We start from the raw sequence: 21,660 nt of genomic DNA on the forward strand, positions 1-21,660 counted from the left end.
GGCCACCGAGTGGGCAGGCAGGCGCCCAGATGTTGTTTATTTCCCTTGGTTAGTGGAGACATGCATCTCCCACTGCTAGGCAGGGAACGTAGGATGCGCTGCCCAGCACAGTCTGCGTGCACCACACACACACACACACACACACACACACACACACATGCACACATGGTTCTGGATCCTTCCAGGGACAGAGCAGGGGCCACAGCAGGGCCTGAACCTCCTCAGGCTGCACTGCCTTGTGGTTGGGGGGTGCGGTGGTCTCTTCTTCTTCCCCGTTCTTCTCACCCCCCGGGAGTCCTTCAGGACAGCTGTATTAAATCCTGAGTCCACCATGACACATGATGTTCTCATGCAAGATGCACTTCCCTGGGCACACCCAAATTATGAAGAACTCTACCCCCAAAAATGTTGGCATCGAGGCGGGGCAAGATGGCGGAGTGGTGAGGAGCAGAATTTCGTCTCTCCCGTAGAGCAGCTGGCAGTTACCCAAGAACTATATGAAACAGTGTTTTCGGGATCTCCAGTAACCAGTCACACATTGGACACAAGTTTGGAATTGGAGGAAAAGCGGAGATCGCAGCGAACATTGTAAGTTTCCCGGACCAGGGGTCTGGCGCCCCTTCCCACCCCAGACCTCACAGACTGTCTTGCTGCCGGCTCCCTGAAAGGGGGGAAGAAAAAAAACAAAAAACAGCAATCTGCTGAGGGCAAGAAGGGAGGCTCAAACCAGCCTCAACTGCAGAATTAATTAACAAATTAATTAACTAACTTTGGGAGCTGGGGTGCTAAAGAAGGGCTGGGCTCCAAGAAGTGGGGGCACGTAAAAGCGGGCACCCATTCCCAGACTCCAAAAAAGCCATTTTTTTTTCCCTTACATTTTGTCCCTTCTGGCTTCTCGCTGATCCCTTATCTTTTTGCATTTCAATAGCCCCCGGCAGGGGTGGAACTGAAGCGGTTGGAGAGTAATTATGAGACAATAGCCCAAAGCATATCTTTAAATGCTCTATTCTGACACTGACAAAACTTCCAGGCTGGGGAAAAACGTTTAAAAGAGACTCCTTTTTTTTTTTTTTCCTTTTTTCTTTTTCTTGATTTCTTTTCTACTTTTTTTTTTTTTTTTTTTTAATCTAAAAGTAATATATGTGGTTATTTTCTATCGGAAAGCCCAGGTTGAGGGACTAGGCTCGGCCTGAGGGGAGACAGAGTACCTACAGTGTCTTTGAATTCCGTATTCACTACTGAAGGCCTCCACCCCCGTCTTTAATTGGCAACTCAGGCTGACCAAGGAATCTACATGGAGAGGCCTCAAAGAGGAGAGGGGAGAAGGGAATAGTGCCCCTGAGAGACAACTGGAATTCTGAGGATTGGGAGAGTGGAGGGAGGCCCAGTTCAACTGGCAGTCCTCCTTCTGGGAATTCAGACCCCAGGGGCTGGAATTCAGATTCCGGCTTCAGTCAGCCACGCCTCTGACAGGATCAGAGTCACCAGGAGAACTAAAGTCTCCACACCTCCTTACACTGGTGGGGGAGCTGCGGGCTGGCCAGCGCCACCTGCTGGACAGGAGAGGAAAAGCACCAATTCTAAAGGCCTCATAGGAGGGTCTCATTCTCAGGAAAACTCCATACCCTCCCAATGAGACCTGGGCCTCACTAGACTGGGAAAATCTGACTAGGGTCGACCACATCTGAGGAGACCCACTCACAAAAAGGTTACATAGAGGCAGAGCAAGAAACAGAAAAAACAAGAGGGGAAAATTCCGATCAACTAAATAGAACGTAAGTTAGAGGTCTAGAATAAGTTGAACTGAATAACAGAGGCCAGAAAACAAAGCCAACCAACAAGAAAACCACTAAGTGAAAGACAGAAAACAAGCTCCAAAATAAACTAATCAAGAGAATCAGATGCCTAGACAACTTAAGATAACAAGCCATACCAGGAAACACGAAAACATGGACCAGCCAAAGGAACAAACTAATAGCTCAGCTGAGACACAGGAGTGGAGGCAACTAATGCTAAATAAATTTGATGAAATGAAGGAAGATATAGCAAAAGAGCTGAAGGATATAAAGAAGACACTGGCTGACCATAAAGAAGAATTCATAAACTTAAAAAAACAAATGGCAGAACTCATGGGAATGAAGGCCTCAATGGAGGAGATGAAAAACACAATGGAGGGACACAACAGTAGATTTGAACAGGCAGAAGAAAAGATCAGTGAACTGGAAGACAGGTCATTTGAATTCATACACACAAAAGAACAGATGGTGAAAAAAATGGAAAAATATGAGCAGGGTCTTAGGGAGCTGAGTGACAACAAGAAACGCACAAATATACGTGTTATGGGTATCCCAGAAGGAGAAGAGAAGGGAAAAGGGGCAGAAAGAGTAATAGAAGACATATTCACTGAAAATTTCCCAACTCTTATAAAAGACAGAAAATTAGAGATTCAAGAAGTACAATGTACCCCAAATAGAATAGATCCCAATAGACCTACTCCAAGACACTTACTGGTCAGATTGTCCAATGTCAAAGACAAAGAGAGGATTCTGAAAGCAGCAAGAGAAAAGCAATCCATCACGTACAAGGGAAAGTCAATAAGACTATGTACAGATTTCTCTGCAGAAACCATGGAGGCAAGAAGACAGTGGCATGATATATTTAAGATACTGAAAGAGAAAAACTGCCAACCAAGAATTCTATATCCAGCAAAACTTTCCTTCAAAAATGAGGGAGAGATTAAAACATTTTCAGACAAACAGACACTGAGAGAGTTTGTGAATAAGAGACCGGCACTACAAGAAATACTAAAGGGAGTGCTACAGGCTGATAGGAAAAGACAGGAGAGAGAGAGTTGGAGAAGAGTGCAGAAATGAAGATTATCAGGAAAAGTAAAAGGAGAGGAAAAAATAAGATATGACATATAAATTCCAAAAATGTTGCCATCAAAATAAAAAGCCCTGCGCTGATTGCACAAGAAGCTCCAGGATCAGAAACTCCAACAGAGGCAGGGCAGGTGGTGAAAGTACTAGTAATGACAGCTGGTATTATTGAGCCCTTCTTAAGTGTCATGTCCTCTCAACATACCTGTGAAGTTGGCCAGGAGGATTCCTGTTTTGCCGATGGGAAAACTGAGGCCCAAAAAGCTTAAGGCACTAGCTCAAAGTCACAGGAGCACAGGTAAGAGCCAGAGCTGGGATGTGAGCCCAAGCAGTCTAGCTCCAGAGCCTGGACTCTTAACCCTACGCCATGATAGTGGTTCTCAAAGTGTGGTCCCCAGACCAGCAGCAGCAGCACCTGCGAACCTGTTAGCAATGTGCATCCTCAGGCCCAGACCCAGACCCACTGAATCAGCAACTCCAGGCCTGGGGCCCTCCAGATGGAGGTGATGCATGCCCCAGTTTGAGAACCACTGCCCAACACCACTGTCTAACATGAGTGAGTAAAGTGGTGTAAGATAAACTGCAGCTCGAGGATGATAATCTATGGCAGCTGGTCTCTGCCATCCATGTCAGGGTAATAGGGAGTAGTGGGGAGTGTGGCAAACTGGGAGCATGTGCCCCATTGCTGTAACGCCAACCAATGGAGGCTGTGTGAAAAGGCAGGCTCAGTCTTGCCAGCTGTTCTGACTTTTTCCAGAGAAGCCCAATTTCCAGCTCTTTATGTGAAATCTGATTTTTTATATGTTGGCAATCTATACAAATTAGTTTAAAAAAAAAAAGTGTGGGACTGGAGTTCTTGGCTTGGGTATTGGTGTTTTCAGTGACCTACTCACGTGGGCTTCTGAAGATCTGAGCTTGTCTGAGAGAACGTGTAATTTTCTAGATCCCAGCTGCCACTTTGTGCCTTTTGACTCCCTCAAGGAAAGCTCTGGAAAGCAAAGGTGGGTGGGAGGCATGATGTTGTAGACATGACCCTGAATGCACTCAAAATCCCCAAATGGAAAAAATAGAGGGACCGTGGGCCAAGGCTGAGCTGTTGACTCCTTTCCTGATGAGGTGCTTGGGGCAGGGGCCGTTCTCAGGTGCAGGCATCCCTGGGTCAGGAATCCTTGTTCAAAGAGCACAGCTCATTCCCCACTCCCGACAGAGAGCTGCCTCTGCTGCCTCTCCCCTGGGCTCTTCACATCCAGAGGGTAAAAGTCCCTCCCTGGACCCATCCTGTCCTCTGCTAGCTCACCTTTGGAAGGGGAGGAGGGCCCGAATATGTGAGTCATTCCTGCTCACTGGAGGGAATGGGGAGGGAGCTTACTAGGTGCCAGGCATTGCTGGTTTGTTTGCACACACCTCATAACAAGGCACATGGGGTAGGAATCATGGCCACAGTTTTTGAGATGGGGAAACTGAGGCCCACAGGGATGAGAGGACTTATCCAAGGTCACATAGTGAGTGGTGGAGCGAGTACTTGAACTGGGCACTGCCCCATAGCATGTGTTCTTAGATCTTTGGGTTCTTTGAGTACAGAAAACACATTGTTATCCTCATTATAATAACAATAGTTCCAATTCATCGGGTCCCTGCTGTGTGCTGGGCTCTGAGCTAAGAGTTTTTCATGCACCATCTCAATCACAATACCTTCACGGTAAGCATTATTATCCCTGTTTACAGCTGGAAAAACTGAGCTCAGAGACGTAAAGTACTTGCCCAGTGTCACACAGCTACTCCCAAAGCTTGTAATTGTTGAGCCCCTAGTGCTGGACCTGACACAGGATAGGGACTCAAATAGCTATTTGTTGAATAAATGAATGACTCGATCATTTAACCCTAGGCTGGTGCATGCATTCAGAGAGAGTTGTTATAAGCCTATGTCACTTTATAAACTGCTAAGCCTGGCATGATTAATTCCACTGTAATTCTCCATGGAACGGACATCCAAGTGTCAATTCATCCCCAGGCCTCTTGGAGAAACATGGAGTGAGTCAGTTGTCACTCCGAGCCTCTCCGGCTGCTGGAGCAACACAGGGTCATACTTCTCAGGCCACCCGACATGGTGGCTGTGAAAGGATGGTCTTGATTATGGCAGGCAGTGGTTAAGGGAATTATATTGGGGTGCCATCCACTCTGACATCCCAAGAAAGCACAAGGAGGTTGCAAATCAGAGCTCCAACGTTTTTATTTAAAACCTGTGCATCTGAGCTGAGAGAAGGCAGTGGTTGGAGGCCAGGACCCAATTGAGATGCTTTTCAGTGTTCTCCCTGGAATCTCAGGGTCCCTTAGAGCATCATGGTGGCTGGGTGGAAGGGGCTTCAGGCCTCTAACCCCTGCTGAACTAGAGCTGCTCCACCATGATCTCTTTCCTATCTGGTGAGCAATATCTGTTTTGATTGTAAGTTGACAGAAGCAGAGCTAGCTTAAGTGATAAAGCTAAGGGGATCAGAATCTCCCTCTGTTTTTTGAAACCCACATGCTTTCTGGTTGCTGCTTCTCCCTCTGCATCTGATTTGCTTATTTTTCTTTCTCTGCTTCTGTATCAGTCAGGAGTCTTTTGGTTTCAAGTGACAGAAAACCCAACCCAGAATGGCTTGAGCAAAGACCCCCAGGGGTGGAACCAGGAACATGGGTGACTCCATTTGGAATCTATCTGAATCTCCTGGCTCCGCTGCCTCTGGGTGCCTTCCATCCTCAGGGAGAGTCTTCCCTCATGTGGCACCCACCAGCTCTGGGCTGCCTCCTCCCAGATCCAAAGAGAGTGGAAAAGAAAACACCGACTCCCCGTTGACTTAAGCAAAAACCCCAGGACCAGCCCTGTTGGAACACGTGCCTGTGTCTGAGCCAGACTCTGTGGTCATGGCAACCAAGGCTCTGATTGGCCAAGTCCGGGTTAAGTGCATCTAGATGGGTTGTATCCCCAGAAACCCCAAAGTCAGAGAGTGGGAGGAGTGGGTCCCCTTTTAGCAAAGAGAGGAGCCACAGATGCTGGTGCCCCCCAAAGTTTCTCACACATGCACCAAAACAAGTTGCCCGGTCCATCTGCAAATGTCCTCAGGCCAAGAGGCCAGTCCAGACCATTGTCTGTTAGAATCAGAATTCTCAAGAGAGACACTTGGTGCAGCCTGGATGAGCTGTTGGTCCCTGGTTAGTTCTCTGTGGTCCAGGGTCAGGATCATGTAGTACAAACAAATTGCTGGGGCCAATCCTCAGGGAAAGGAGATTGTGAGCAGGGAAGGCATCCCCCAAATGCCTATTACATATATTTTTAGGCTTCTGCACCACATTTAATTTGATCAAAAGTTGTGTGTCTAAATAAAAACAAAGTTTCCCCTTTTTCCCTCTCCACTCCCACAGTCAGTCTATCAGCAAGTCCTGTTGGCCTACATTAAAAATATACACAGCACTAGTCCACATTGCCATTATCCCTCTCCATACTATTTTTATACTCCTCCATCTTGGACACATGGCTTCCAACCTCATGGTCACATTGTGGTTGCAAAATGACAGCTGCAGCTCCAACCATCACTTCTGTGTTCCAGGCAGAAAAAAAAGAAGAGGAAAGAGCAAAAGTGTGCCTGTGGGCAGAGTAAGCCTCCTTTGGAGGGCCTCCCAGACGCCCCGTCTAACATCTGTTTACATCTTATTGGCCACAAGGAAGGCTGGGGAGTGTGTATGCGTGCGTGTGTGTGCGTTTGTGTGTTTAAGCTTGGCACATTGTTGCCCCCAACGGTATAAGGGTTCATTTATAAGGAAGAATATGAGAACAGGCATGGGGTTAGGCAACTGGAAGACTCGGCCGCCCCTCTTAACTCCCAATTTTATCCCCGATCTCTTCCCCCCACAAGAGCCCAAGTGATCAAAGACCTACAGGACCTTGTCCCTACCTATCTCCCCAACCTCATCCCCACCACTGCCCCATGATTCTTTCTGCTCTTGCTGCCCCCTCTGCCTGTGATGCCCTCCCTCTGATCTCAAGGCCGGCTTCCTCCCACCCTGCAGGTTTCTGAGTAAAGGTTGCCTCCTTCGGGAGGCCTTTCTGACCACCCCTTTATTCTTTATTGTTCTCTGTCGCTGCCCCTTGGTTATTGCCTTCACAGCGCTTTTCACTATTTGTGATTAGATATTTTGTTTGCTTGTTTTTCCATTGCTTGTCCTTCTCCCCCACATAGTAAGTGCTCCATAAATATTTGTTAAATGAATGGATGAAACAAATTTTCAAACCACTGATATAACCCCTCCATTTTACAGATGAGGAAACTGAGCCCAGAGAGGGGCAGGATGTTGATTCTAGACTCATAAGAAATAAACTGCAGAGCAGGGTTCGGACTCTGGTGTCCCGGCTCTTGGACCCATCTTCACACAGTTGACCAAGGGAGTGTTTCAAAGGACATCACTGGGTGTTCGCTTGCCTTTTCAGAAGGTAAAATGCACTCTCCCGAGAGGAAAGAGAAGAAACACATACAGCATCGGTTCCCTGGGGGAATTATTAAAATGCACATTCCTGGGTGCAAGCCAGACATGTTTACGAGTCTCCCTGGGGATTCTTATGCACAGTCAAGTTTAAGAACCATCAAGTTTGCATCATTTCAGGGCAGTGCTGTACAAACTCTAGTTGTCATCACTTATTAAATGGGCATCCATTGTCCGTAAAGTGGGCATTCAAGACCACACCCATGGCCTTGGGAGAGAAACAACATTGCTCTTTCTTATGAGTTCCTGAGATGCCAGAATGAGAACATCAGAATTAAAAAAGCCAGGCATGTCATTATAACATAGATGCACTAGAGGGCGCCATAGCCACCGGCCAGGGAGGCAGAGCTGCCTCCTTTCAAAGACTGGGAGTTGAAAGTCGCTAGTTACGAGCCATCACCCCACCACCCACAAACATACAGCCCCTGCCGTTTTCGGAGGCCAGGGGTGGGGAGAGCTGGCCCACCCCACCTCAGAAGGGTCCTTGTTGGGTTCTTTTACCTTCATCATATCTAGACATCATTCTGTAAGTAATGTGTAGCTTTATAACCCTGGCTTCTTTGCCATTTGGCTGCCCAACCTTGGGAAAGCCTCCACCCCTTCTGGCCCCGGGTTCCCCAGTAAAACCCAGGGGTCAAGGCTGAGTGACCCCTAAGCTCTTCCAAGAGTGGTTAGTAACTGTTTTGCTTTGCCCCATCTTGGAACCTTTATCTCATCCTGCTTTGATGTCACAGTCACTTCTGAGGGTCTTGGCCTCTCTGACCAGGTCCCATAAAGGCAGGGACTGAGTGTCACTCACCCCCATGGCCCCGGGCTCTGCCTGACCCACAGGAGACCCTGCACAAATGCCCCAAGAGGACAGTGTGGGAAAGACTAATGTGAGTCTCTGCCCACTGATTCTGCGTGATTCCGAGCACATCGTTTCACCCCTTTGAGCTTTGGTTTCCTTGGTTGGAAAACGGGCAACAACTTCCTTGTTGGGGTGTCTCAGTTCACAGCTCGGTTTGCAAGAAATAACATTTTGTTTTCTGTAATTGAATTTAATGTATACTCTGAACTCTGTCCGGTGGCAGAGATCATTGCAAGCCAATTGAGGACCCCGGTCCTTTGTTGGTGGGCTGGCATCTCCAGCCAGGGGACTTGCATGGTCTCGATGACATCAATCTTTGCTGACCGTGTGACTGATGACCAAGGACCTGGCATCAGCAGTCATGACCATGTAGTCCTCTGCCTCTATCTGAAAGTCCCAGTGGCCTAAAGAAGATAGATCACACATTAAAGAATCTCTGAGGTCCTGGGTTAGCATGATCTCCCATCGTGTCCTTCTGTCGCATTCCTCTGCCATCTGGGATCTGCCATGACCCAGCCATCACGTCTGAAATCCAGTCGGCAGGAGGAAGAAGGGCAGAATAAAACAGGGCCTTTCTTTGAAGGCCATTGACTGGATGGTGCACAGGACACACCCACTTGTACCCCATTGGCCAGAACTTAAACTCATGACAACATCTTGCTGCAAAGGCACCTGGGAAATGTAGTCTTTATTCTTAGACGATTTTCATACTGCACTGAAAATTTGGGTTCCATTACTGAGGAGGGCAAACAGTGGAGATGGGGTGCGTTGAGCCCTGTTTCAGCCACACAGGTCTCCACCGCTCTCAGCACCTCCTCTCGCACCTCCAGTGTTAGTATCACCTTCCCTGTCCGGGACCTCAGCTGGAGAATGAGGCAGAGTTTGGGGACAGGGAGCAGGGGAGATGGGAAAAATATAGTCCCCCATCCCCTGACAGGACACAATAGAGGCTAAAACTCTCTTATTTCTTTACAGTATTTTTATTATGAAATATTTCAAACCTACAGTCTAAAATAAACAGTAATATAATGAGCCCAACAGTCATTTTTATCAAATCTTGTCATCTTCATTTTTGCTTTGAATTTTAAGAATTTAAGTATTACCAATACAAGTCAAGAGCCTGTCTTCTTCCCCAGTCCCCTTCTGCACCTCTCGTCCCAGGGATGCCACCATCCTGAAGTCAGTCTCTTACACGTTGTATACTCTTAATACACATTTACCTATCATTAATGTTACAGAGCATGGTTTTGCAGTTTTTTGAACTTTATACTTACTGTGGCTTCTTACTGTGCGATTCATTGTGCAGCTTACTTTTTGCTCTCCTCATTGTCTTTGAGATTTATCCACGGTGATAAGAGTAACTCTTCTTTGGTCAACTATCGTGGCTGGGTTGTATTGCAGCATATGGCACTACTGTGTATTTATCTATTCTTTTGATGGAAGTTTTAGCTTTTTGTGAGTATTTGCTATTAAATAATGTTGCAATAAATATCTCTGACCTGTCTCCTTCTGTACATATACAAGAGTTTCTCTAGGCCAGTGGTTCTCAAAGTGTGATTCCTGGGCTAGTAGTGTCACCATTACCTGGCGACTAGTTGAAATGCAAACGAATGGACCCACCCTACCCCTACACACATACCTATTCAGTCAGAAACTTTGGGGTGGGACCCGGCAATCTGCGTTTTAACGAGCCCTCCAAAGGATGCTGATGTAGGCTAGAGTTTGAGAACCATTGTTCTAGGGTTTATACCTAAAAGCCTAATTGCTGTGTCTAGAATAAGCATATCCTCTATTTTACTAGCTATTGCTAGATTTTTCTCCAAAGTTTATGCTCCTGTCAGAAGTAAAAAGCTTCCTCTCATCCTTGCTAGCTCTTGGCATCATCAGAATTTTTAAAATTTGCCAGTTGGGTGGCAAATTGGGGCTCTGTTCCCGACCCCATTGATGTTCTTTCCCTGGTCCTGGGAATCCCTCTTACAACCTCACAGTCCTCTCTGCCCTCCAGTTCCTGCCAGGTCTGCAGCTTTGGAAATCCAAAAGCCTTTACTCTGTGGTCCTTGCTGCGGTTTCTTTTCCCTGCGGCCATGAGGACATCACTCTTGCTTACCGCCTGAGGGTGGGATCCCAGGGTATGACCCCCAGTCAGGGTTCTCAGTTGCACGCAATAGAAATGGGGGATATTGGGAGGATGTGCGGGGGCTCATAGAATCCAGGGAGCCTGGAGGATTAGACTCGGGGACACTGCAGTTCTCAGACGAGAGCTGGAGGGAGGGGAGGAGGCCCAGGGCCCCAGCCCAGGATCTGGGTGGAGAGCCTGCCCTGCCATCACCGTGAACTTCATCCCCACGTGTCGCCTCTCTTTTTTGTGACCCACACCCAGGACCCGGGATTATGGGAGTGAGTATCCAGTTGGCCAGGCCTGGGACATGCCCACTCACTGATGACTTGAAGAAGGCCCAGGCTTCTGGGTTTCTGCTCCAAGGTGTAGGCACCAGGATTTGCTCCTCGCCAGGATCTCGCACGACAGGGAATTCCTTTAAGAGGGAGATGGGGCACCCATAAGATCAGGGGAGGGGCTGGAGGCTAAAAAGTCAAGAATGTCCCATGCTGGGTGGTCCTGGGGCTCAGGGGAGCCAAGGTGTGTATCTGGTTTATTTTCTTAGTGTAGGTTGTAATTTTCTGTTGTCTAGGCATGGTTTCCTTGTTATCCAAATCAGGTTTTCCCAGACCAGAACAGGCTCAGGTCCCAGAAGGAAGAAATATTCAGTATCTGGTTTCCCTGAGGGTGTGTCTTAGAAAATTGCTCCACCCTTTGATGCCTCAGGTCACTGTGCTTTTCTGCCCAGCAGGTGACGCCTGTTAGCCTATAATTCTTGACTGGTGTGAGGAGGTATGGCCGTGTTCCCCCAGGCTCTGGGGTCTGGTTCTGAATGGAAAGGGCCCCACCCCTTTCCTCCTAGAGAAGACAGACCCCCCAGGTGGAGGTCATTAGCATTTCAATGGTCTAGCTCTCTGCTTGTGCTGTCTCCGCCCTTCCCCGAGTCACAGCCCTGGAAACTGAAAATGACTGGGGCTTTCTCCACTGAGCCGAAAAAGAAACACATAGTCCCCTTCAGACCCAGTCCAAGGCGACCCTCCTGCTCTCCCAGGTCAGTCGTCACCCAAAGCCTCTGTCTGTTTTTTGGGGCTGCGTACCTGTAGTGAGCAGTTCACACTCGCTACTTAAAACCGCAGTTGGAGCTCAGCTGAGCTGTATTCGCTTGCTGGGAGAGAGCTTCTCTCTGGCACCACGAGGCTTTGCAGCTCGGGCTATGGGGGAGGGGGTCTCCCGACCTGGTTCCGCAGGTTTTACTTACAGATTTTATGCTGTGTTCTCGGGCATTCCTCCCAATTCAGGTTGGTGTATGATGAGTGATGGTCTCATTTGCCCCCCTGCAGTTATTCTGGATTATTTGCTAGTTGTTTCTGGTTTTTTGTAGTTGTTCCAGGGGGCTACTTAGCTTCCACTCTTCTCTATGCCGCCATCTTGCCCGAGTCTCTATGTATCTGGTTTATTAAATACTCCAACCTTTGATGGGGTATAAACGTAAAACACTTTAATGTTTCGCCACATGCTACTGCTAAGAAGCTGCTCCGTCCTTTCTTGTCCCTAAGTGACACTTGGACTCTTTCTGACCATCCCCAGCTCCCACCCCTTGATGGTCTATCCTGCTGCCTCTTACCATCAGGGGACCTCCACCAGCATCCAGCCTTCTTGTGAGGCAGCAGCAATGCCACTCAAGCCTGGTTTTGTCTCAGATGACCCCTTGCTGCTGTGAACCCCCTCATCCTTGCCACGAAGGAAGCAAGGCTCTGCTACTGCTGCTCCCCCTCTCAGTGTTGCCCTTGTCTCTCCTGGCCTGTCTCTGCTCAAAGAGGTGTGGGAGGAGATCACATCGGCAGGCCTGCCACCCAAGCTGATGTCCGCCCAGGGCATGAGATCTGCTCACCTCTTCTTGCAGGCACCCCCTGTTTCTGTGAGGGGTTCTCTTGGACCCCCCCTATTTGGTTTGGGGGGTTGGGAACAGACGAAAAAGCCACAGCCTTCACCCCACCCCAGGCTGACAATTCCTGGACTCCCACGAGTCCCTTCTCTAAGTGGTCACCTTCATCAGGGGCCCTGTGGGGACGGTCAGGGTGGCATTGACTCCTTATGAGTCTGGGGGTGGGTGAGGAGCAGCTGTCTTTAAATTCTGGGGTGTTTTCCACCTCTTTTCCCAGCTGAGTCCTGGTTGCCAGTTCTGGGCAGCAAAACAGTTCCTCCCCTCAACTTTCTACACTTGATGATGGTGAGAGCTTTTGGTGCTGGATAACGGCAGTGAGGAACAGAATGTTGTGAGGAACCAAGCAGGTGGGAGAGAGTCTCACCCCACGCCCACATGCCTGAGCTGCATGCCCCCGCTCACAAATACAGTTTTAGTAAAGATTAAATTTGGGTGACAGAAAACTCCACATAACAGTGTTTAAACAAAATAGACGTCGATTTCTCTCTCATGTAACAGTTTAAAGGGGCAGTCCGGGGCTGGTATAGTAGTTTTACCTTTCTCAGGGACTAGGCTTCTAATATCTTATTTCTTCACCATCCTCAACACATGGCTTCCACCTCATGATCCAAAATAGCTGTTTGTGGCCAGCCATCATGTTCACATTCCACCCAATAGGAAGAGGTGGGGATGATAAAGGGCACAATCCTACCCTTTAAGGCAGGTTTCTGGAAGTTGCACATACTGCTTTGCCTTACATCCATTGGCCAGAATTTGGCCACAAGGCCACACCTAGCTGTAAGGGAAGATGGGAAATGTAACCTTTTGTCACAGTGGCCAAATGCCCAGTTAATATCCCAATGAGATAAACTCACCTGCACTCACATATAGTTTGACCATCTCTCTCCCTGTTTCTTCCACCCTCCATCTGGGTCTGGCTGGCAGTGGGCACTGGTCTGGGGGGCAACTGCACAGGCTGTGTCATCTGCTCCGAGGAGAATGGCTGCTCCACCTGCCAGCAGAGGCTCTTCCTGTTCATCCGTCGGGATGGCATCCGCCAGTACGGCAAGTGTGTGCATGACTGTCCCCCTGGCTTCTTCGGCATCCGCGGCCAGGAGGTCAACAGATGCAAAAGTACGTGGCTCTTCCCTTATCCTAGTGCTCTGCTCCTAGATCCCTCTGGCCCACGTCCCACACTCTTACCCCAACACAGCCACAGGGGAAGTGAGTGCAAGCCTGAGCTCAGACTCTGAGACACTTGCTTGGCACCAGGCTGGCTCTGCAGCCCTCTGCATTCAGTGTCCTCTCTGGTCCTCAGCACCATTATAGCAAGGAACCTTCACTTCTACCCCAGTTTGCTGTGTGGCCTTGGGGAAGTTGCTCACCCTCTCTGGGCCTAACTCAAATGCAAAAAGGAGTCCTACCTTCTAACTCTAATTTTCTCTGTGACATGGGACAAATCATTACTGTCTCTGAGTCTTGGTAGAAATGGGGAACGGGGTCCTCACTCCAGCCTGTGTGACTTCAGGCAAGAAACTTGCCCTCTCTGATCCTTAGCGCAAATGAGAAAGGGAATCCTGACCTTTAAATCCAAATAGCTATGTTACCTTGGTCTTGTCGCCTACACCTGCTGAACCTCAGTTCAGATGCAGTCCTCGCATGCAGCCCAGATCGACACTGAGCAAGCCTGGGTTTCAGGGGAGACATTGAGTCCTGCCCCAGTGCTACAGAGACTGGGGCTGCTCGTGAGGGCCCTCCCTCCTTGGGCAGTCTCAGCGTGCCCCCTCCCCAGCAGCTGTCCTCACCTGGGGTGTCCCTGGCTGTCTTACAGAATGTGGGGCCACGTGCGAGAGCTGCTTCAGCCAGGACTTCTGCATCAGGTGCAAACGGCGGTTTTACCTGTACAAGGGGAAGTGTCTGGCCACCTGCCCTCTGGGCACTGCAGCCCACCTGAGCACACGGGAGTGCCAGGGTGAGTGGGGGCCTCCTCAGCCCTGCCCCTGTCCCATCCCTCCCTGGAGCAGGGGTCTGGAGAGGGGCACCAGGGGCCTGGACAAAGTCATGGGAGAATGTCACATGGTGGTAGGAGGCTCAACCATAACACGTCGGGTCCCGACACGTAGTCAGTCCTCAATATGCTAGAACCATCATAGCCACTATCATTATTTTTACTATTACTTCCAACGTTGGTATCATTATTATTACCAGGGGGGCAGCAGGGTACAGAATAGCATTGGTTGAAGGGTAAGACAGACCTGGGTTCGAATCGCATCTTTAAAACATACCCACTGGTGGCCTTGAGCAAGTCATTTAACCTTGTTGTCCTCAGTTTCCCCATCTGTTAAAAAGAAAAAAGATTATGATGGAGCCCACCTCGTGGAGAGTGTCATGAGGATTACATGAATCAATACAATTTACTTAATACAGCAACCGGCACATAGTAAATGCTCAGTAAGTGAGATGTGAGCCTTGTCATTGATGGTTCTTTCTCCCTCACCCTACATCCCATCCAATCTGCTCACTCATTCACCCAAAAAATACTTACTGAGCACCTACTATATACCAGGCAGTTTCCTGGATGCTGAGGACATGTCAGTGCACAAAATAACGTCTGTGCTCATGGACACAACATTTTAATGGGAGACAGAAGTGACATCATGTGGCAGGTGGCAAAAAGAACCCAGGGAAAAACAGTAAAGCAGAAGAAATCTCCCTACCCCACCTCTTTCTGTCCACCCCCTTGTCTCTACTCCACCCGCACCCACCACCTTGTCTCCACCCTCTGCCCCCCCACCCTGCCCCAAGTCTGACCCAGCCTCCTCCCTGCCCCCTGCCTGGGGCTGACTCCCTCCAGCCCACACTCCACCTGAAGCAAGCCAGAGGGGTTATTTCAAAATGACAATCTGACAGCATTTCTCTTCTGCTTAAGGCCCTTCAGTGGCTCCCACTGCCCTCAGGTGGTGACCTGGTCCCCGTCTGCTGACCTCTCACCCCTGTCATTTTGTTCTTCCTGTTTGAGTCCACGCTCCAGCTTACCCAGTTCTAGGCGGTGTCAAGAACACTCATCCTTGGAGCTTTGTGGGGTTTTTCCTTCCACCGGAGACCTTCTACCCCCTGCCCCTCCCTCTGTCTGGCTAATTCTCCCCTTCCCATCCCTTCTGCTTCAAGACTCAGCCCAGGAGTCTCCTCCTCCAGGAAGACTTCCCGGCTCTCCAGGCTGGACCTGTGCCTACTCTGGCTCCCCCAGCTCCCCCATTACTTCACTGAGCACCCGGCCCTCCCTGCCTGTCTTCCCTGGATGGTGAACTCTGGGAGGGAGGCCCACGGCTGTCTCATCTCCTGCTGCACCTCAGCCCCCAGCACAGTGCCTGATGCAGGTGCTCAGTATATACTTGTGAAATGAATACTTCTAGCAAAAGGACCCTTGCTCTAAGGTCTGCAGACCTGGTTTCTTGGCCCAACTGTACCTTGAACTTGCTGTGTTCCATTGTGCCAGCCCCTTCCCAAACTTCTCTGGGCCTCAGTGTCCTGATCTGCAAAATGGGGGCATTAATTGCTACCCCAGTTCTCTGCCTACCTCTCAGAACTCTTAGAAGAATCAATTGGGGGAAAATAAATACATTTAATATATATATATGTTAAAGTCTAACCCCTGTAGGAATTTTTATGTCCGTGACCTCATTTTCCTCACAACAGCATTGCAGAGTTCCCACCTTCTGCAGGTGATCAAAGGCACATGATAAAGTTCAAGCGCTGGGTCCTGGACTTGAGGGCCTCCCAGCCAACCTTCCAGCCTCGCCTCCTGCCCCTCACTTCCCAAAACGTCACCCTCATTGTAGCCACCCTGACTCAAACATGGTCACCAGGGCCCCTAGGGCTTTGCTCTCCTGCCTTCAACATACTTCCTTCCAACTCCACCTGATGAACTCCTCTCTCTCCCTTTGGCTCAAATGTCACACTCCCCTGGGAAGCCTTCCCCTTTAAAGCCAGACAATCGGTCACTCTGACTGCTGGGGCCTCCCATAGCAGCCCGTGTGTGCTCCAGTATAGCCTCATCCCAGGCTTGTAGAGAGAACGATTTAAATGCCTCCCATCTGCCCCTTGTAATAGATTGTGAGTCCCTTGCAGCTGGAGATGGTGTCTTCAGGGATCTGAACCCCTCAGATCCTGCTCTCGGTTCTGAAGGACACACACTGCCAGCTCACCCTGTCTGTCTGTCTGTCCGTCTCTCCCTCAACCCCACAGAGGAGTGTGAGCTGGGCCCCTGGGGCAGCTGGAGCCCCTGCACACACAACGGCAAGACCTGTGGCTCAGCCTGGGGTCTGGAGACCCGGGTACGAGAGGCCAGCCGGGCTGGGCAGGAGGAGGCAGCACACTGCCAGGTGCTGTCCGAGTCGAGGAAGTGTCCCATCCAGCAGCACTGCCCAGGAGGTAAGCCCTGGGATGGGGACTGCGGGGCTGCAGCAGGCAGGGCCCAAGGCAAGCTTTACTTTCTGTGTCAGGTGGGACCCCAAGACCATCCTCAGGCTCAGTGATTTGCTAGAAGGACTTATAAAATTCAGAGAGGCCGTTCTACTCATGGTTACTGTTTATTACAGCAAAAGGATACAGATTAAAATCAGCAAAGGTAAAAGGTGCATGGGGCGGAGCCCAGGAGAGACCAGGCAGAAGCTTCCAGTGGGATCCTATGGACAGTACCTCATTCTCCCAGCAACAGCGTGTGACAGCACACACGGAGTATCGCCAACCAGGGCGGCTCACCTCAGCCTTGGCATCCAGGGTTCTGATTGGGGATCAGTCATGTAGACATGGAGCAGCTGCAAGACCGACTTTAGTTACCCGGTTCCTCAGGTCAAATGTACACAGTGTGGCCCAAAGCCCCCCCATGAATCACATTATTGGCATAAACTATCAGACATGGGCCAAGGCCCCAGGTCTACAACGACACTCTTAAAAGGCAGGATATTCCAGGGGCTTAGAGGTTATTCCAGAGGCTCCCAGGAGCTGATCAAGAGCCAGTCCTTTCTCTGGAATGTCAGGGTTTGAAAGTCCCAAGCCTGCTGTGTTAACCCTTTACTGCACAGAGTCCTTGGGACAGCATCCCACAAAGAGTACCTGTGAGGCTGCCTGACCGTCCACCATTAGCCTTCAGGTGTCAGGCATCGTCTTCATCACTGTCCTCTCAAAGGAGGGTCCTCCTTGCTGGGGTGAGTCCCACATACATTAGGAAGATTGAGCATTTCCTTTATATCCAGAGTTGTCAACCTCTTCAGACCAAACACACTCCCCTGGAAGAACAAGGATTTTGAAATATACTCTCTACTATTCTGAATTGAAGATAATGCAAGATAATTATGGAAAATGCAATCCACTTGCACACATTTTTTAAAGATCAGTATAGTGCTCTAATGGCAATATAAAAGTAAAACAAAATAAATTTCCTTATGGAAGGGCTTGGGCCCAATACACCTGAGAACACTCGGTGAAGTCATAGGTTGCTTGATCAGTGAAGTAGAATGACCTGAAGGTGAGAAGCATGGCCGCATTGTCGTAAGACACTTACCAAATGGTGACCAGCTCTTGGTAAAGCCCAACAAAACCATCTGATCTCCTCTCAACCAACACCCCAGTGGCAGTCGTAGAAAGTGCAGTGGATGGGAAGGTGTTCAAAAACATTTGTCTTGGGTTTGCGTCACAGCCCCTCCCCAATCAGTGGGAACTGGGGGCACCTGTCAGATGGGGAGGCTGGGCTGTGCCCACCTCCAACTGCTCTCGTGAGGGGTCTCCGAACTTAACACACACAGAGCCCTTGGAACAGAGGCTGGCATGTGGCGAGCACCAGCTGAAGGCCACTATTATTATTGTGATCAGTATTTTTGTTGAAGGGCAGGGAGGGGCATGAGGAGGTTGTTGCAGGGACCTGGGTCCAAGGCCAAGAGGCTGTAAACTGTGACGTGTGTGCCCGTGGAAGGGTCATGGGAACCGGGCCCTGCTTAGAGGTCCCACGTGCACCTCCAGGCCGGGCCAGTGCTCAGGTGTTATTCTGAGCCAGTTACAGGGGAGTGGGGGGCCCTCCCGGGGCCTTGGAAACGATGCCTTGTGCTCTTGTTGCAGAGAAAACCCCCAGCCAGAAGAAGGGCCGGAAAGACCGGCGCCCCCGCAAGGACAAGAAGGCGGCCGTGAGGCCCCCCCAGCCGCAGGCCTGAGACCCTGGCCGCCAGCATCCCCGACTGCAAGCCCCAGGCTTCCTGGCTGCTGGCTCTTATTCTTTGCTCCTTTACTTTCTTGCTTTTATTTTCTATTCTCTCTCTCTCTCTCTCTCTCTCTCTCTCTCTCTCTCTCTCTCTCTCTCTCTCTCTCTCTCTCTCCCCCTTCCCCCCCTTTTCTGGGTTAATCTACCTTTCCTTTATTTCTTTCATCGCCAAGGTTTACCCCCCCTTCCTCCCTCCCTTTTTTTTCTTTCCTTTTTACTGTCTGCCTTTCTCTTCCTTTTTTCCTTTTTTCTTTCTTTTCTTCAGGTATTCTCCCTCCTTCCGTCCCTTCTCCTCTCCCATCCCTCTTTCCTCCCCCCCATCCCACACACATGCACACACTTTAAGAGAGAGACCATCTGCCAACCACAGCCTGTGCCTTCCCCAGCAGAGAAAAACGAGCATCTTTTTCTAGGCCTTTCCCTAACCCTGCCCTTGCCAAGGCAGTGCTTCCAAGAGGTGGGGCCCGGGCCCAGGCCAGGCCAACTCGTTGAGCCGTGAAAGCCCTGCTCCTGCTCCAGAGGAGACCCCAGAACCCAGGTTGTGAGTGCTTTGTCCTCTGGCCATCCCAGAGGCCATTTCCACAGGCCTTGGCCACCACCTCCTCCAAGGAGCCCCCTGGACAAGGCCCTGTGTTCTCGCTGTGGCAGCCGAGTCGGTCTCCTGGAGCTGCCTGCCACACCCCATCAGTGCGCCCTTGCCACACACAGCCCCACAGCTGCCGGGCCCCCTGCTGCCCAAGCCGAACACACTCCCAAGTCCCTTGGGGACCCAGGGGCTGGCTCAGGTGGGGCTGTTGCCCTGGGAGAACCCCCGGATTAGCCCAGAAGAGGATGACGAAGCTGAAAGGAACTTTGAGATTATCCAGGCCACTCCAACCCCACCTGGCACCCCCTGCCCATTGCCCATGGGGAAACTGAGGCTGGAAGGAAGGGACTTGCAACCACATACTCTGCCTGCCCCCACTGGTTGTCCTGCTCAGCACGTCCACAGCTGAGGGGAAACTTCAGGGCCTTTGGGGAGGGGATGAAGGAAATCAAGGGCAAGGGAAGTTTCCCCTCCCACCCACATCCCTGCCGGCACCCTGAGCTTTCATGTTTCACTGTGACTGCCCCGCACCCAGGCAGGGAAGACAACAGAGGAGTCTCCAGGTTAGAGTAATCGAATCGGTCTGTCCTCACAGCCTGTATCACACTCCCTGGCCCCCCTGAGTCCCAGGGAGGGACATTCCCGACTTGGTTGGCTGGCTGGCCTGACCTCCCAGGGCCACCTGACAGCAGTTGGGAGCAGAATGGGCAGGTGGAGGGAGGAGCCTGAGGCCAGACAGGCCTGAGGGTGGTTTAGGCAAGGTGGGAATGTCGGCATCTGGAGAAGGCACAGTAGGTGACCAAATATCATATTCCCCACTCCAAGAGAGGGCATGCCCTCAGACCAGCCCTCCACCTGGCAGACGGGGTCCCCTAGCACCCAAGGCCCAGCCTCACCCTCACTTCCTCTCTCCCCTCTCCCTGAAGACAGTTAGAGCCCCTCCCACCCAACCAGGCCACCAGCTTCCCATCTGCAAAAGTTTATGCCTCTCAGATGCTCTTGTTGTTTCAAGACCCTAACTGTTTTGTTTTGTTTTTTTAATAAAGGGAAAAGGAAAAAAACTTGCAAATGCTTCTTGAGCATCAAATGAGTGTTGCAAAACCATGATGATGAGTTTGGGGTCGCTGAATCTAAAGCATATGGGGTGTGGGTTTTTCCCTGGAGTGTTCAGAGCTACGAGGGGTCGGAGTGCATCTGGACTGGGCTGGGGCTTCAGCTTGGGGGTGGAGAGCTGGAAGAAAGGGTGGGCCCCTCAGCCCCATGGATCACAGAAGTGACCCCAGGAACCCTTGTCTGTGCTCTGTATGACATGTCAGAGGGGGAGTTACCCTAGGGACTGTGGCAATCCCATGGAGTCTCCCAAACACCCGAGCTGCTGGTGAAAGTGACCTCCATGTCACGAGGCACAGGTTTGAGTCCAGCCCTGTTGCCAGCTGTCTTCAGAGTCTCGGCCATTTCCCCGTTCGGGGCCTCAGTTACCCCATTTGATGGAAGAAGGGGAGGCATGGCTGGATTAAATCACTTGCACAAATCTGAGGGGCCTAGCAGCATTCCTGGGGGAGCTTCTTTAAAAATCAGATTCTAGGCCCCAGCGAGAGCAAACTTAACTCATTCCAGTTCAAGCTTGGGGGGTGGGGGTGAGGGCAGCATGGCTCTCAGGTGACTTCCAGCCCCAGGGTGATGGGGGTCTCAACTTGGGGGCTAAAATTCCAATTCAGACCTCAAAGCCTCACAAAAATCTGATTCTATACTTTGAACTTCCTGCTGAGATTCAAATTCTAGGATATTGAAGGTTCTGAAATCTAGAATTCGAAGAGACCAAGCAATGCAAAGATTCCTTTGCCACGTCCTTCCCTCTTTCCAGCCCCAGGGGGGCTGGTCCTCTGCTCCCCACCCCCCGCCATGGGGGGGGAGTTGTTGATGTTTTTAACATTTTCAAATTAGGAGAGAACGTTTTTTCAGGCCCCTCCTATAACCTTTGAATCTCAGAAGCCCCTTCTTCCTCCCAGCTCCGAATGGTTCCAAATCCCTGCCCACCCACATTCTCCGGAGGATTGAGGTGCCTTACGGGGAAGGCAGGTGATCACCGTCCAACTGCATCTCAGACGCGGCTTGGGCTGTCAAAGCTGGAGCCCAGAGGGCGCCCAACCACCGGCTTGGTCCGGGCCGAGGAATTCCTACCCAACTCCTCCCGGCTGCCTCACCACCCCCATTCCAGCTCGACCGCACCAGGGACTCACTCCCCAGGCGGAACCCCAGGCCTCAGCAACCCCCCTCGTCCTCGACTCCTCCCTATCCCTGCCCCACCCACAGCGGCTGCTTTGCCTGTCATTCCCAACTGCCGTCACCAGAGGTCGCCGCTCAACCAGGAACAGGGCAGCAGCCAGGTCTGCCCTTTTCCGTGGCCCCTTCCTCCCAGCAGGACTGGAGAGGGGTGGACACCCGGGGAGAGGCTGCCTCTGGCCTCCGTCTTAGCAACAGCTGCTACAATGGTGGCTTTGGTTAAGTGGTGTCCACAGGGACACAGAGTGGCAGGGCTCGGAGGTCCCTGG

At 50.7% G+C, this 21,660-nt stretch overlaps 1 protein-coding gene and 1 long non-coding RNA gene across 10 annotated transcripts in view; one reads left to right on the forward strand and one right to left on the reverse strand.

The window, feature by feature from the left end:
* RSPO4 (R-spondin 4) overlaps positions 1-20,151 on the forward strand; it is a 151,879-nt gene extending 131,728 nt beyond the window's left edge. For all 9 annotated transcript variants that reach the window (XM_037811050.1, XM_037811045.1, XM_037811048.1 and 6 more), the window contains 4 exons: positions 13,215-13,403; positions 14,101-14,241; positions 16,515-16,700; positions 18,384-20,151. In XM_037811050.1, the coding sequence (XP_037666978.1) occupies positions 13,215-13,403; positions 14,101-14,241; positions 16,515-16,700; positions 18,384-18,475 (608 nt within the window). In that variant the 3' untranslated portion in view covers positions 18,476-20,151. The remainder of the gene's footprint in view (positions 1-13,214; positions 13,404-14,100; positions 14,242-16,514; positions 16,701-18,383) is intronic.
* LOC119515205 lies at positions 14,417-21,388 on the reverse strand. The gene is made up of 3 exons (XR_005212991.1): positions 21,146-21,388; positions 17,385-17,557; positions 14,417-14,607 (listed from the first exon to the last, which is right to left on the reverse strand). It is a non-coding gene; the product is annotated as an uncharacterized LOC119515205 (long non-coding RNA).
* Between the last annotated feature and the right edge of the window lie 272 nt (positions 21,389-21,660).

This window comes from Choloepus didactylus, chromosome 19 (genome assembly GCF_015220235.1).
Source record: "Choloepus didactylus isolate mChoDid1 chromosome 19, mChoDid1.pri, whole genome shotgun sequence".
NCBI lineage: Eukaryota > Metazoa > Chordata > Mammalia > Pilosa > Megalonychidae > Choloepus > Choloepus didactylus.